At 36.9% G+C, this 16946-nt stretch overlaps 1 protein-coding gene across 1 annotated transcript in view; it reads right to left on the reverse strand.

Moving 5' to 3' along the window:
- The window catches only part of LOC134675463 (uncharacterized), a 372967-nt gene that overhangs the window by 302273 nt on the left and 53748 nt on the right, over window positions 1–16946 (reverse strand). Inside the window, exon 3 of the mRNA XM_063533732.1 lies at window positions 2296–2319. Coding sequence (XP_063389802.1) covers window positions 2296–2319 — 24 coding nt within the window. The remainder of the gene's footprint in view (window positions 1–2295; window positions 2320–16946) is intronic.

The following is a 16946-nucleotide window of genomic DNA, read 5'->3' on the forward strand; positions in this document are numbered from 1 at the left end:
ATGTTGTTTAGAAACTTTCGTAGAGTATATGTGAGTCGCTTAACTTCAAACTCGGGTAAATCCATATGTCAGATCATGCGATTTTGGTATTATGAAAAGGTAATAGGGTAGATATTTATTTGCTGAGAGGGTCCAATGGATTTACCCGAGTTTGATGTTAAGCAACACATGTGAAAATGAAAATGTTTTTTGAAGTGAAAACTTCTTTAGCGGCGCTGAGCACTTTTTGAGGTGGGGAAAAAATGATAAACTCGATTCAGCGTAACGCGTAACGCGTAACGTAACGCTGACGTCATGTGTCACGTACAATGTTATTCACCAAAGAACTTTAGTCATAACGTATAACGTTGTTTTTTTATTATTTTGCACACTCAAATCTGGGTTTAACTGCAGTAATGGATTTACGTGCAGTCGAGGTTGTATGCATACAGCGATACTTTTATGGAAAACTGTATGAACAGGGGTCCCAAACTAGGCATATAGCCTGTATCTTGATCGACCAGTTATTGAATTAAAAAAAAACTAGAATAAAATTACGACCAACATATTACATTGCTAATCTGCGAAAATATAACGTGCTAGTCCATCAGTGTTATCCCCTTATATTTACAATACATGCGTTTTTTTTACATGCAATTAATGTTCCCACCCTCCCACCGCAAAAATTGATTGACAGTCAGACAGACAACGATAATTGATCTTACATTTCACCATGTCATGCGCGTTCACAAGAGAAAAGTCGGTACGTACTAAACTAATGCACTATTTGTGGATTTCACATATTTTATAAATGATTCATCTCTACCTGAATGTGGCCCCATATCAATTCGTTAAGGAACTCCTGTAACTTACGCCATACTAGAATTTTCATATCGTAAAAGTACCCATACAAAAATCTAAGCTCAAACAATGTCTAGACACACGCAGATTGAATGCGTCCACGCAACTAAGTAGTTTACCCGCAAATGTTTACCTAAACCTAACCTACCACTTACTTAATAAGTTTGACTCTCCAGCCCTATTTCTTTTTAGTGTTAATATCTGGGAGACCGAGCTTTGCTGGGAAAACCTAGAAAAGTCAAAAATGCGTGTTTCCCAGAGATAAGACTTAGCTAGATCGATTTATTGCCCCCGAAAACCCCGATATAGCAAATGTCATCGAAATCGTTAGAGCCGTTTCCCCAAAATATAAATATATAAATAAACAAAAATTGCTCGTTTAAAGGTATTGGATTATGTTTATGATTACTGTCGGCCCGATTCAAACTCTAAGATACGTCAATTAATAGATACAGAAACGATATAGATTATACCTGACGCTGCAACAATCATCTGCTTCAGGGTAACATTCCAGTTCTGACCGCAGCTGCACTACTAGTACGAACGCGTCGGTGTTATTGTCAATTTCCATAGTAAAATGAATGGTAGTGCTGATGCCGTTGGAAATGGACTGTCACCTTTATCGTGATCAATGACCAATGATGGTTTCGTTTTAGTCTAAATTCAGACATTTTTACTAAGTACTTACTCGGAAAAGTTGTGGTCGTTACAGATAACTTTGGACTCAGATATCAATTACTTACAACAAACTGTAAAACGATAAATAAGATAATACATACATACATATACAGGCGCGTAAGAGCTAGGTTTGAATATCAGATACTAATCTACATAAATCTACCATCAAAAATATTGGTTTCAGATAAAATAAATAAACAGAATCACGTATTACGAATAGGTAAAGCAAAAGTCGAGAGGAAAAATATACATTTCAAAGCAATACTTGTCATTTAGACTATCAGGTCCAATTGTTTGACGAAGATCGTTTGATCGCTAATAATTCAGAGAATCAGAGGAAAATAATCGTTGTTTGCCTGCCTAATGATCTTTGGAAATTGATATTTCTTTTATAGAGGGCATATTGGTTTAACTTTTACTTAGATTTGGCCTTCGGCTTTTGTACAAGAATAAATATGGAATATTGAAGCCCTATTCAGACACAACACGTTTTGTTTGTAAAATAAATAATTCTAAAAGTGCCTTAATATTGATACTTGGTTTTGAATGTGACGCGAAAGATAGGTATCTTTCGCGTCACATTAGGAATTAATGGGGGAAGGGGATGTAAAGGATAGGAAAACCAAGGAAAAGGTGGATGGACTGTGTGAGATGATATGAAAAGGAAGCAAGTGAAAAGGAGAAAAAAGACGCGAGCCGACCCCAAGTATCGGGAAAGAGCAAGCGAATGATGATGATTAAACTTTTTTTTTTTGTAAATACTTAAACAAATCTTACCTCCTTTCTCCCCTATGTACGGCCCTGAAACAATCAGAAATAAGTATAAGTATGTTTTTTTTTTAATGCTGGATGCGGGTGGTGCAAGACCGGTCATTGTGGCATTCTTTGGGGGATGCCTACGTCCAGCAGTGGACGTCCTCTGGCTGATATGATGATGATGATGATGATTTTATTGGCATTAAACAGTTAATAATACATAAATAAAAAACAAGGTTCTTTTAATTCAATTTCAATTTTAATTGAAGGGATGTTTACAAAAACAACATAACTGCTTAGAGCGGTTGACACTTTTTTAAGAACATTGTTAACCGTTTCATGTGTCAACCAGTGTAGTCAGTTATGTTGTTTTTGTAAACATCCCTTCAATTTGATATGCTTGGGTGGCTGCCGTGCCGTCACCAACGGAGCGGCAGCTGAAGTACACGAGGGTTAATTTCATCCAACAACGCCTTTAACCACTTTACGAGCTATGTATCGCCCGGGATGCCAATGGTCATTGCAATCTCTTCCTAGCTCGCACTTTATTAAAAGCATGATTAAGCTTTGCGCTTATTGATACCTGGTACAATCGACAGCGCTCGCGGTGTTAAGAAAAAATTGCCTTAATTCTTACTACCTGCTACCTGCTAGGCGTTCAAAAACGAGTATCTAGGGGTCGAACACCGCGAGCGCCGGCGATTGTACTTCCGATTGTTTGATGGCAAATGTATACGCTCGTACATCTCCTAATAAATATTAATCAATGTGTTAACAGGCCCAATTGTCAATGTGAAAACTTAGGTACCCGTATTCTTACTAACGTGTCTGTCAAAAACGAACATTTTATTATCCAAATAATGAAAATTCGAAGCCCCCTAACCTAAACGATCTGCTTACCATAATTATGTATACAAACAGCACAACACACAGATATTGACCGTTCGAATTGGGGATACATCGTCAAAGCCTCGCCCGCGGCGTCCCAAGGGAACCTAGGTTGGAACAAAATAAACACAAATTTTTCACCTCCATACCAACAAGCTGAAATCAACTCTGTATAAAAGAGTTAAGGCTTAAATTGCAACTGGATGGGTAGTTACCAGAGTACTTTTTTCACCTCAATAACAATAAGCTAAATTCAACTTTACACAAAACAGATAAGGTTTAAATTGCAACTGAATGAGTAGTCGAAAATGTAATTGTGTTAAATGGCGGTTGGTTTTTATTTTGAATAAGTTTTATTGAAATTTGCGTTGTCGTGGATAATTAAGTCTTTTACTGCATTATTATGATTAATGTAGATTTTAAAGGAATAAAATAATGTTGCGTCATTTAGATGGGTAGCTCTACAATTATTCATGAGATATTATTATATTTTTCACCACACCAGCTCGGAAAGGCTTACTTTGCACTTCAAAAACTGATAGAAAGATGCATTTTATTCAAATGTGAGGCAAAGTAATCAAATGCAAATTTTGAGTTGTTTTCTTATGTTTGCTGGTAGAAGTGACTTTTAAATGATAATTTAGGATGATAAATATTTAACAACATTCATTTGGATTTGATTTGGTTTAATTTTGTTTGATATTTTACATTTAATATTTGCTTCGGGTTGGTGTGGTGAAAAATTTTGTGTTTCACTCGGGGGCAAATTTTGTTTAAACCTCGTGCTTTGAAACCCTCGCAACGCTAAACATTCCATTTTTTCGAACCATTTTTCAATTTTGAACGTGGTTCGATTTTGGAATCTTTCGCTTGCTCGGGTCGGGTATCAATATTAGCACGAGTGGTTAAACAACAACTTTCCCCCTTGTAAAACAAATTACTATTTTTAACTTTATTGCACTAATGAATCTTTAGGGTTCCGTACCCAAAGGGTATAAACGGAACCCTATTACTATGAAATATATTAATAAGAAATTAATATTCCCAATTAATTGCATGTAAAAAATACGCAAGTAAGTAGTTACGTTACGGGTTAGCAACTGACGCACTGCGCGCGCGACTGAGAACGTTATCTTTTCGCGGATTAGCAAAGTAATACTTTGATTTTAATTCAGACAGACATTGGCGTCAAACATAATTATAACACCCCGCTTTTTGCGTCGGGGGTTAAAAATGTCACAACTATGAATGTCAAAAGTTCATAACTATGAATAATCTGACAGTAGCTAGATCCTATTTATGACACAACAAAGTCAAAGCCAGTCAGAAAGCGACGTCAGAACAGCTAATGGTTTCCACGGACAGTTTTTAGACATACATAATGTGACAAAATGACACACGGTCAATGACGCGTAGGGCGTGCCGCGTTGTGACGCTAGCGCCAGGCTTAAGCGGCAGCGGTAGCGGAAATATTATATACTTTAGAAGAATGGCCATTGGCATAACGTGACAAAATGACACACGGTCAATAACGCGTAGGGCGTGCCGCGGTTTGACGCTAGCGCGAGGGTAAAGCGGCAGCGGTAGCGGAAATATTATATACTTTAGATTCTAAAGTTCTTCTAAAGTTTAGAAGAATGGCCGTGGTCGTAACGTGATTAAATGACACACGGTCAATGACGCGTAGGGCGTGCCGCGTTGTGACGCTAGAGCGAGGCTTAAGCGGCAGTGATAGCGGAGATATTATATACATACTTCAGAAGAATGGCCGTGACATAACGTGATAAAATGACACACGGTTAATGACGCGTAGGGCATGCCGCGTTGTGACGCTAGCGTGAGGCTTAAGTGGCAGCGATAGCGGAAATATTATATACCTACTTTAGAAGAATGGCCGTGGTCATAACGTGACAAAATGACACACGGTCAATGACGCGTAGGGCGTGCCGTGTTGTGACGCTAGCGTGAGGCTTAAGCGGCAGCTATAGCGGAAAATTATACACTTTAGAAGAATGACCGTGGACATAAAGTGACAAAATAACACACAGTCAATGACGTATAGGGCGTGCCGCGTTGTGACGCTAGCGCGAGGAGTAAGCGGCAGCGATAGCGGAAATATTATTGTACTTTAGAAGAATGGCCGTGAAATAACGTGACATAATGACACACGGTCAATGACGCGTAGGGCGTGCCGCGTTGTGACGCTAGCGCGAGGCTTAAGCGGCAGCGATAGCGGATATATTATATACTTTAGAAGAATGGCCGTGACATAACGTGACAAAATGACACAAGGTCAATGACGCGTAGGGCGTGCCGCGTTGTACCCCTAGCGCGAGGCTTACGGCCCAATTCGAACTTTAAGATACGTCAGTTAATAGATCTAGAAAATGGATTAGATATAATAGATATGTCAGTGTCAAGTGTGAGCCGGTGTGAGCTTTAACTTGGTCGGTCCATGGCATTGAAGGCCGCAATCTGGGTCTTGTGACATCCACTCTGCCCTTATTGATTTTTGGTTAGGCGTTTATTTTCCGCTTCCACTTATAAACTACACCTACCCTAACGTCGGCTCGTTTGTCTCTTCCTATCAAATTAGCGACAGATTACCCTTTACTGCACCAGACGGCCTACCGCGAACCAAGTTCGACGTGTTGCCTCTCTGTCGCACTTGTAAATTCGTACGTAAGTGTGACAGAAAGGCAACAAGTCGAACGTGGTTCCCGTAGGTCCTCAGTTTACGGCTAACTTTGCTCCTTAGCATCCTGGCTTGCCACATTTGGACTCTTAATGGCTCGAGTTGGGAACTTTGAGAGGTTTATTATGAGCTTCCAACTAAGGTGCCTACTTATTTTATTTTATAAATACGGGAGATTGTATATTGTATGTCACAAACATCCGCCTATTTGGATACATATTATACAAGCTTTCTCCAAAACGCAAAACTGACGCTTACCCCCTTTATTCATAAACGCGCTACAAACCTCAATTAGGCTCAAACCGCGATTAGGACAAACAATTATTAATCGTTTGTCCTTATCCGTCATTTTGACTTATATATTTGATAGAAAGGGATAATATAATTTAACTTAATCAGTCCCGTAAAGTTTTATGGGGGTTAAACTATAAATTGGCCCTAAATACAGCCCTTGATAATTTATATTTCTGGAACTCAACAAAACAAAGGAAATTCCAGGATACCGTTTACGATTAATTGATTGACAGATCATCATCATCATCGTCATAACTTATAGTTCGTTTTTTTTGCATTAGAAAGAACTCCACAGAAGCAAGCGCTGTTTTTATCAGGCTCTTTAATTGTTAATAATTATCTAATGTAGCATGGTCAATACATATAGTTTACTTCAAATTATTACCGCTAAAGGTGCCGGATTTGGAACCACAAGCTTACTTCTGCGAAGTTCTTTCTAATGCTAAAAAAACGAACTATAAGAGCTTTGCTCTTGTCGGTAACAACAACAACAACGGTATTAACAGGTATATGTCGAGCGAGTAATTAAAAATACATGAATTAAACCCTAAACTTAGTTTTATGTTACTATGAATCACAACAGTTTAACCCGTGGAGCGCCCTACTGTCACACGTGTGCTGGTAACTAGTATAGGAGAGGAGTTCCATATTACGGTAATTCTGGGGCGCTCCACGGGTTAAAAGTCGCCTTTAAGATTTTACTAAGCCATTAACTCAACTTAACCTTTCGTCTGTCTAAGCACTGATCAGTGCGCACGAATTGAAATCCTTTGTTTAATACAATAGGTTTAAATTCGTTCGCACTGATCAGTGCTTATACATACGAAGGGATAAATGTACATTTTAAAAAAGCGACCACTAAAACCGAATTTAAGACGAAACAGGAGCTGAATTTTAAATATTTTAGGTACATATACCCGTCTCGCTGACGGAAACGGCTCCTAAAACTAGTGCGATAAGGACAAGGCGAAAAATCCCGCGTAAAAATCTCAAAAATGGAGGTTTCGTACTCGACTGTTTCCTCCTGCAAAACTTAACCAATCCTAACCAAACTTGGAAATCTAAATGATTATGAAATTATCTGTGTCGGACCGTTTTGCTTTTTTGGCTAATTGATATCAGTTTTGAATACTACGCCTCTCATTGCGGCATAGTCAATTAGGTCATTTTGGCCATTTTTGAAGGGCTCTAGCGCCTTAAAAAAACAAAAATATCAAAAAAAGCAAAACGGTCCGACACAGATATTGACAATATTAATCTGTGTTGAAAAAAATCATTGCTCTAGCATCAAAACCCACGGAGGAAACAGTCGAGTATGTTTGTATGGAGAAATGACTACTCCTGTTGGCTCTTAAGTATTCAATTGCGCAATTAAAAGTCTGAATCTAATAACATATTATTTTAACACTTTAATGTCAGTATACGTAATTTTTTCACGTCGAGTCCATCACTAAGCCATAACAACTAACTTAAATGTAAGCATGAAACTAAACTAACAGTTTAAATATTCATCTACCCATTTCAACAACCCTAATATATGTAATAACATATTATGTCCACTTCATTAAATAACCAATACTAAATCAGTAAAACACTAAGTATAATGTCAGAATACGTTAGTTTGTCACGTCGAGTTGAGTACCTTTGTGAAGGTCGCATCGATTTTCTTTTAATGTAATACAATTGTCGAGGTTTTTACTTCAGAGGAAAAAAAATGCGTTACAATAGATATGTCGGCGGCCGATCGTAAGATCAGGCAGATCGTAATGTTCCTGTGTAATGTTTTGACGATAGTCACATTAAACCAATATATAGGTAGGATAGGTTCGTTAGGTTGTTTCAGATGCCCGAAGGGCAAACTCCCCAGAAATAGGTGCCCCGCGTAGCGGGGCTCCGTCAACTCAGAGAACGAGTCAAAGATTTTAACGTTTCACGATATGCCTAGGAATTTCAAGATATGCCTGATCTTACGATCGGCCGCCGACAGATACATAATGAATACTTGGAGGTGGTGATCAAAAATGCAATTTAAACTGTTGAAACTAGAGAGCAACCAGTAATAAATTGGTATGAGAAATACCGATAACTTCATAATAAGTAAATAAATTACATAGAAGGGTACGAGATAAATTAGAAGGGAAGAAAAGATATAGCCATCGCGCGAGTCCTTAACCAAATAAATAAATATTAGGGGACATCTTACACAGATCGACCTAGCCCCAAACTAAGCAAAGCTTGTACAATGGGTGCGACGATATACATACTTATATAGATAAATACATACTTAGGTATAAAAAACACCCATGACGCAGAAACAAATATGTGTGTTCATCACACAAATGAATGCCCTTACCGGGATTCGAACCCAGGACCATTTCACAAGCAGGGTCACTACCCACTAGGCCAGACCGATACCACAGAATAAATAATAGTACTAGGTACAGAAGACTCACTCTCTAACAAAACGCGTCTGTTACAATCAGCACAAATATGGCCGCTAGGTGGCGACAGCGCCACGCGCGGCTTATGGCTTTCCCTAAAATTGGGGTGGAACGGATGTACAAAGCTACCTGTAGCAAAGCGACGAAATCGCGGAGTGAGCTACGCCGGTAGTCAAAATATATAGGTACTTGAGGTACTTCTGTTTAAAGTATTGTTGCAACATTACTATGTTGTAATAGTTTCACGTTTCACCTTTTAATGTTATCTTAATAAAGTCATACAACAATGAGCGCCATAATGGGAATAAAGAGGGCATGCAACTTTAAATTGCTATTCTTGAACACAGCGATATTACACTGAGCATTTGTACTTGCACTGAATAACTAATACTTTTCTCTCAGACCTGCAGGACCAGCTCTTACTCTTATCATGATAGTATTTACTGATTCTGGGTAGAAAAAATATAATATATTTTTAATTAAGTATATTTTGAATGACCACTAGTTATGCATAACTTGCTTCAAATATCATTTTTAAAATAAAGAAGAAAACAATTCATCTACTTTTTAAGTTTTTTGTCAATTTGAACTTAAAAATAAATCTCAGAGCGATCACTAATAGAAAGGTTTAATTTTTGTTAAATCGAAAAATAATAATTTTAAGCATTATTTTTGAATTCGATTAACACTAAACATAATTTAGTTATGACTCTTTACCTTTAGGCATCTAAATCTGCTGCATAAATAATTACCCGACCAAACCCGAGGTTAAACTTTCAACCCAAACAATTCGTCATCCGAGGGAAAACTCGCGAGAGTTTAATTTGACCCGTAGCTAGGGCATTAAATTGGCCCTGTAATGAGTTTGTGACAAACAACGTAAAGCCGAGGTCGGCAATTGTACATGATCGATAACCATAGTGGCGTCGGCCGGTCTGGCCACAGAGTAACACAGAAAGTAAACTTTAGAATACAGGAGGCAAACAGGCATACAATCGCCTGGTGACAATCAACTACACACACCTTTACACACCTGCTACACCAGAGCAACAAGACATGCCCGAATTTGATCCATCAAACAATTTAGGCTTTTTCTCTTGGTCTTTTTCCCTCAACTTTATGTAAAATTAGAACAATAAGTACCTAAGCATCCATGTCTATCCATATTATTTCATATAACTATACTCTGTATCTTTAAGTATTTAAAATAAAAGTAAACAAAATCTACCCTCAAATGGTCATCAGTAGTAGTCAGTGGTTTGGTATATCAGTTTAGGGTAGATAAAAACATTACACGATCAAATAATGTAGGTTATCGTCAAGTCGTTAAGTAAAAGATCCAGGCGCGGTTTTGTATTTGGTCGGTTATCCAATAAATGTTATAACTACCCTAAAATGTACAAATTATTTGTTTACTTTTATTTAAATACCTAAAGATATATAGGTAAGGTTTACTCGGCTAATTTCGAATGTCGAAAACTGTCGGATAATTCTGTGATATTTCATAAGATTTCAAGAATAAATTATAATTATTTTGCGTGAGTTATGTTAAACTTATGGCATTCAGTGGGTAGTGATTAAAAATGTGATTTGTGTTTACCCGAATATTTGTTAATAATCTGTGGGTAGTCGCGAAAATGACCCTTCTCTCCTACCCGCCAATTCTAATGAGGGAAAAGTATAAAATGTAGCTTACCATGGGATGGAGGGATCATTCTCGCTTGGCGCTTGAACCAGTAACATGTAGCACGAAGGTTACGGCTTGTTAACTAAATATTGTCAAAGAGTGTTGAAGTAAGAAGTTGGAGTAAAATAAAAGTAATTGATTGTACGAAGGACTTTGATTCATCACAAGTCAGAAGCGGTGATCAACGGCGCCCATAAAAGGACTAGAACGTGTGAGTACCTAGTATACATATACATATTTTATATACTCAGACGTTATGGTAGTAAGTTTTAAGTTGCAATGCTTGTAACCTCAAAACCTGATTAAGAATACATGTAGATTCGCGATCATGGTCAAGTTTAAGTAACGAATGCAGACTTATTACATAATTTAGAATTCTGCTGGTAATCAAAATCGGTACAGGTATTGAGCGAGTTAACCTTTTTTTTTTTACAAGAGCCATGTTTAAGATAAGACCGTGGTTACAAGTTGTCTTAGAATTTGAATACTTACTTACGATTAGTGTGTACAGTGTAGTAGTATGTTTTTTTTTTGTGTAATATCGATGTTTAGCCGAGCATAGGCATATACGATACGTGATCGCGATTATAGTGAAATTGGATACGATTTGGATAAATATTTAATGAATCCATTAGCAATTAAGATACAAACATGTATAATTGTACGTGTACGGTTATAGGCAAGTAGGTAAGTTTATTGTCATTAAAGGAACAATTTCATTTACCAGAGTGGTTTTAAATTTAAATAGCCCATATTGTGAAGAAACATACAGTGTGAAGTGCTCTGTTGTCATGCAGATTTTGTTTAAATACTTGCTGTCGTTAAAATGAAAGTATTTACATCATGCATATTAAATATATACGTGAGTTTCGAATACTGATCTTAATCTATTCTAATAAATAGTATGAGCTAAATGATCTAATAAGTAAAGTCATACATGATAACGCCTTTGATTGGTTTCTGAAATGAATAAAGGGCTCCATTAGGTTAATGACACGTTGTCATTAACAGTGTAGTCACCATGTAGGTGGTGTACCATCATAGTCAGACGGGTCAGACCCTAATGTCTTTGTTATACAGATTTTTATTGGTAAATTTTTCATGTCATTCGATTTTTACAAATAAAATTATTATTAACTATACTAAGTGAAAATGTTATAGTAGGTAAATAAGTAATTAATAATGGGAGGTAACTGTTAGGACTTAGAACCCTATTCAATACGATGTGTTGGAATCAACGATCGTTTTGCATAGATAATATAGATTCGTCAATTGAGTAATAAGCGTGTTCTAGAAGTAATGATTTCAGTTTTTGTTGAATGTTGTCACTTTTTGATTCCTTTATGTCAGTCTGCACTGAATTACAAAGTGTTAGTCCATGATCTTGAAGAAAGGCTTCGTCAGCAAACGTAACGCAGGTTGTGTCTGGTTTAAGTATCTTTGGCAGGTCAAGAAATAGTAGGCATCCACAAACGCTTCCCTGAAATATTGACATAATGGAATGAACAATATGACGCGATTTTGATGTCACGGTCTTTAGTTCCTCGCGGTCCTTATCTAAGTGTTCTACTTGTACGCATTGTTTACGGTCTCAGAGGTACGATTTGATTTGAACCAAATATACAGAGTGCCGCGTATTCCCATCCCGTACAATTTACAGAGTAAGATTTCGTGTGATACTTTTTTATACGCTTTTGTCATGTCCACCAAAAATCCTAAACTATGTGTTCTGTTGTCTTTATGACCTAAGATGTTCTGTATGTATTAATAAAATGTAAATGATAAAATACTGTACTTTACGAAAAAGTTGTCTTAGACTCCATTTATTAAGATAAAATCGGGTAAGAGGTCGATATTGGTTTGGATGGATTACGTCACCGTTTGTAAATATGGGTTTAATAATGGATATTTCATGGATATTAAGTAAGTCCGGGAATATTCCTTGATTAAATGACTGGTTAATCAGTTTTGTCAGTGGCTGTGCTAACTTAACAAGAACGGGCGGGATTTCATCGACTCCAAGACTATTTTTATTTTATTTTTTGAGTTGTTTTATTGTTTTTATTGTTTCGGTCACCGGCTGAATGAATATCGAGTTGATGGCGGGGTATGCACATGGCGCGCGCGGTCCGTTATCGCTCCTGCTTTATTAAATATGAGAACTCTTGCGCTGATTGATAAATTGTTGAACTATGGGGAAGCTATATATCGTAACATATCATATAGGCGGTACCCTATAACCAGTTTTAATGGTTAGTTACCTATGTAGGTTGTTATGGTGTAGTTAGTTAACTTGTAAGTGCTATGTTGCTCGTGGACCCGATGTTCCATTACCTGAGTACGGGAAGAACGATCTAGTTGCCACGTTATTACCTACATATATTTAATATTATACTACGTACACAAGAGCTTGATCCTATGATTAGTGGTTTGAATATATATGTTTTTGATAGTATCATTGGGTACAGGACAAACAAACCACATGAGATCTGTTATTGAGTTCACTGCAAATGGATATTAAGACTACTACATTACGGGTACCATTTAGGTTTGTTTGGAGGTGGTATGTTATAGCTAGACCCAACGTCTAATGAGCCAGTTATGTGTGATCGCTTTGATTATTTAGTTGAATTATTTTGAGCCATGTAGGCGAGCTGTTTAGGAGTGCATCTGTTTATGAGTGCACCCATCTATTAGGTGTGCTACCAGAAAGTCCACAGCCATGTAGATGTGCTGTTTATGAGTGCGGTTATGTAGTGCGCAGCTAGAAAGTCGATAGTCATGTAGATGTGCTGTTCATGGGCGAGGCCATGTAGGTGTGCTGCTGGAGTCTACAGCCATGTAGATGTGTTGTTTATGAGTGCGGCCATGTAGTGTGCTGCTGGAGTCTACAGCCAAGTAGATGTGTTGTTTATGAGTGCGGCCGTGTAGTGTGCTGCTGGAGTCTACAGCCAAGTAGATGTGCTGTTTATGAGTGCGGCCATGTAGTGTGCTGCTAGAGTCTACGGCCATGTAGATGTGTTGTTCATGAGTGCGGCTATGTAGTGTGCTGCTAGAGTCTACAGCCATGTAGCTGTGTTGTTTATGAGTGTGGCCATGTAGTGTGCTGCCAGAGAGTCCATAGATGTGGTCGAAAGTCAGAGTTAGGTTCTGAAGAGTTAAAGAGTTAAAGAGTTAAAGTTGAATTAAATTAAAGAGTTGAATTGAGTTAAAGAGTTGAATTGAGTTAGAGAGTTGAATTGAGTTAGAGAGTTGAATCGAGTTAGAGAGTTGAATCGAGTTAGAGAGTTGAATCGAGTTAGAGAGTTGAATCGAGTTAGAGAGTTGAATCGAGTTAGAGAGTTGAATCGAGTTAGAGAGTTGAATCGAGTTAGAGAGCTGAATCGAGTTAGAGAGCTGAATCGAGTTAGAGAGCTGAATCGAGTTAGAGAGCTGAATCGAGTTACAGAGCTGAATCGAGTTAGAGAGCTGAATCGAGTTAGAGAGCTGAATCGAGTTAGAGAGCTGAATCGAGTTAGAGAGCTGAATCGAGTTAGAGAGCTGAATCGAGTTAGAGAGCTGAATCGAGTTAGAGAGCTGAATCGAGTTAGAGAGCTGAATCGAGTTAGAGAGCTGAATCGAGTTAGAGAGCTGAATCGAGTTAAAGTTGGATAGAGTTAAAGAGTTGGATCGAGTTAAATGTTGGATCGAGTTAAATGTTGGATCGAGTTAAAGAGTTGGATAGAGTTAAAGAGTTGGATAGAGTTAAAGAGTTGGATCGAGTTAAAGAGTTGGATCGAGTTAAAGAGTTGGATCGAGTTAAAGAGTTGGATCGAGTTAAAGAGTTGGATCGAGTTAAAGAGTTGGATCGAGTTAAAGAGTAAGTTTTGAGTTAAAGAGTTAGTTTTGAGTTAAAGAGTTAGTTTTGAGTTAAAGAGTTAGTTTTGAGTTAAAGAGTTAGTTTTGAGTTAAAGAGTTAGTTTTGAGTTAAAGAGTTAGTTTTGAGTTAAAGAGTTCGTTTTGAGTTAAAGAGTTCGTTTTGAGTTAAAGAGTTCGTTTTAAGTTAGAGAGTTCGTTTTGAGTTAGAAAGTTCGTTTTGAGTTAGAAAGTTCGTTTTGAGTTAGAGAGTTCGTTTTGAGCTAGAGTTCGTTTTGAGCTAAAGAGTTTGTTTTGAGTTAAGGAGTTTGTTTTGAGTTAAACTGTTTGTTTTGAGTTAAACAGTTTATTTTGAGTTAAACTGTTTGTTTTGAGTTAAACTGTTTGTTTTGAGTTAAACTGTTTGTTTTGAGTTAAACTGTTTGTTTTGAGTTAAACTGTTGGTTTTGTGTTAAACTGTTTGTTTTGAGTTAAACTGTTTGTTTTGAGTTCAAAATCAAATCAAAATCAAAATAAACGGTTTGTTTTGACAGTATAAAGAGTTTTATTTTGAGTTAAACAGTTTAAAGAGTTTTATTTTGAGTTAAACAGTTTAAAGAGTTTTATTTTGAGTTAAACAGTTTAGTTTTATTTTGAGTTAAACAGTTTAGAGTTTTATTTTGAGTTAAACAGTTTAAAGAGTTTTATTTTAAGTTAAACAGTTTAAAGAGTTTTATTTTGAGTTAAACAGTTTAAAGAGTTTTATTTTGAGTTAAACAGTTTAAAGAGTTTTATTTTGAGTTAAACAGTTTAAAGAGTTTTATTTTGAGTTAAACAGTTTAAAGAGTTTTATTTTGAGTTAAACAGTTTAAAGAGTTTTATTTTGAGTTAAACAGTTTAAAGAGTTTTATTTTGAGTTAAACAGTTTAAAGAGTTTTATTTTGAGTTAAACAGTTTAAAGAGTTTTATTTTGAGTTAAACAGTTTAGAGTTTTATTTTGAGTTAAACAGTTTATTTTGAGTTTAAAGAGTTTAACAACTCGCTGGCGTAGGGTGATAACAAAGTTTAACAACCAATCATGCAGCGCACTGAAATTTAATTACAGGGTAAAATGGATTCCGATATTGACACCCCGAGATCACCTAGACTGTCGTCACGAGCACGACGGATGCAGAGTCGCGAGCGGCAGACGCTGAAAGTCAGCGACGGTGAATCTACCACAGAGGGCGCTGTGGACTGCGACAGCCGAGCGTGAGGGGCCTGAAGACAGATGTCGTCACCACAGTAGGCGCTGACGACGGGGGCCTCTCTCAGATGACCAGTACGAAGAAGGCGACGCTCAAGAGGGACTTACAGTGGAGGACGTCATCAAGTTTGTAACTAAAGTATTGTAGTTTGAAAAAAAAAACTGATTTCAGAGAAAAAAATCATTAGATAATTACATCTGTTAATTACAAACCTGATTAAGCCGTTAATGTAATCACGTAGCTTCCCCAAAATATTATTTCCATAAACAGTTCCTACATTTACTATGGAAGGTCTAAAAATTCGATTATTAATGTCAATTTTTATCGCTCATGCTGTGGAAGTTGTTTCTTTCTTCTTATATCAGTCAAAATTTTATTGCTCATGTTTGTTATAAGTAGAACTTAATTGAAAATAAGTATGTTACAGTACTAAAATCAATGCAATGAAATTTGGGCTTATATTCTATAAGCACGTGCCGATAATAATGTGTCTATAACCCTGCGTGTAATTAGGTAAAATATCTTATCGTATGGTGATGTATATTTTAGTAAAAGTAAAGGGTTTGACAGTGTGGACGATGTATTTCGTGAACCTTTACATGATTAGTAGTATAAGTAGGTATTTAAATATCCCTTTTTATGTAACAATAATACTAGTCTGAAGAATAAATACCGTTTACTTTCTGCAATACCTGCTACCATGAGTAAATTAAATAATTTGAAGTTTACCTCTACTTAAGGTGCTGTAATTCTTTGTATTATTTTATTGTATTCTGGTGTACAATGAAGAGTATTGGTATTGTATAAACAGACTACTTTTAACTAAAATAGGATTGAAAAGGCAATAGGCAACACGGCCGAGTGTGATATTATTGTTGATCGTGCACCGGAGGTAGCACGCAGTCGGATGGCCGAGTGTGATATTTCATAAGATTTCAAGAATAAATTATAATTATTTTGCGTGAGTTATGTTAAACTTATGGCATTCAGTGGGTAGTGATTAAAAATGTGATTTGTGTTTACCCGAATATTTGTTAATAATCTGTGGGTAGTCGCGAAAATGACCCTTCTCTCCTACCCGCCAATTCTAATGAGGGAAAAGTATAAAATGTAGCTTACCATGGGATGGAGGGATCATTCTCGCTTGGCGCTTGAACCAGTAACATGTAGCACGAAGGTTACGGCTTGTTAACTAAATATTGTCAAAGAGTGTTGAAGTAAGAAGTTGGAGTAAAATAAAAGTAATTGATTGTACGAAGGACTTTGATTCATCACAATTCCGAAAAGAGACTTTTATTGTGATGGAATTAAGGGTGATTTTTATCTGAATTTCGGAATTATCCGACATTCGGTATTACCCGAATACACCTGTATACCTAGATACTTTGAAATTTGCTCAAGTCTTGACAACATAATCGGGCCGTCTAATTACAGAGCAGCAAAGAAATGAAACCCAAAATAAACTGCAATTAAATAGCGAATATTTCACTATAATATAGTGCAATAGTGGAAAGCTTCCTAACGAGCTGGTAAAGAATAGTTATTTACGACATCGAATCGACACGAGTTGCGAATTACCTATTCGC

This window comes from Cydia fagiglandana, chromosome 22, assembly GCF_963556715.1.
Source record: "Cydia fagiglandana chromosome 22, ilCydFagi1.1, whole genome shotgun sequence".
Lineage (NCBI taxonomy): Eukaryota > Metazoa > Arthropoda > Insecta > Lepidoptera > Tortricidae > Cydia > Cydia fagiglandana.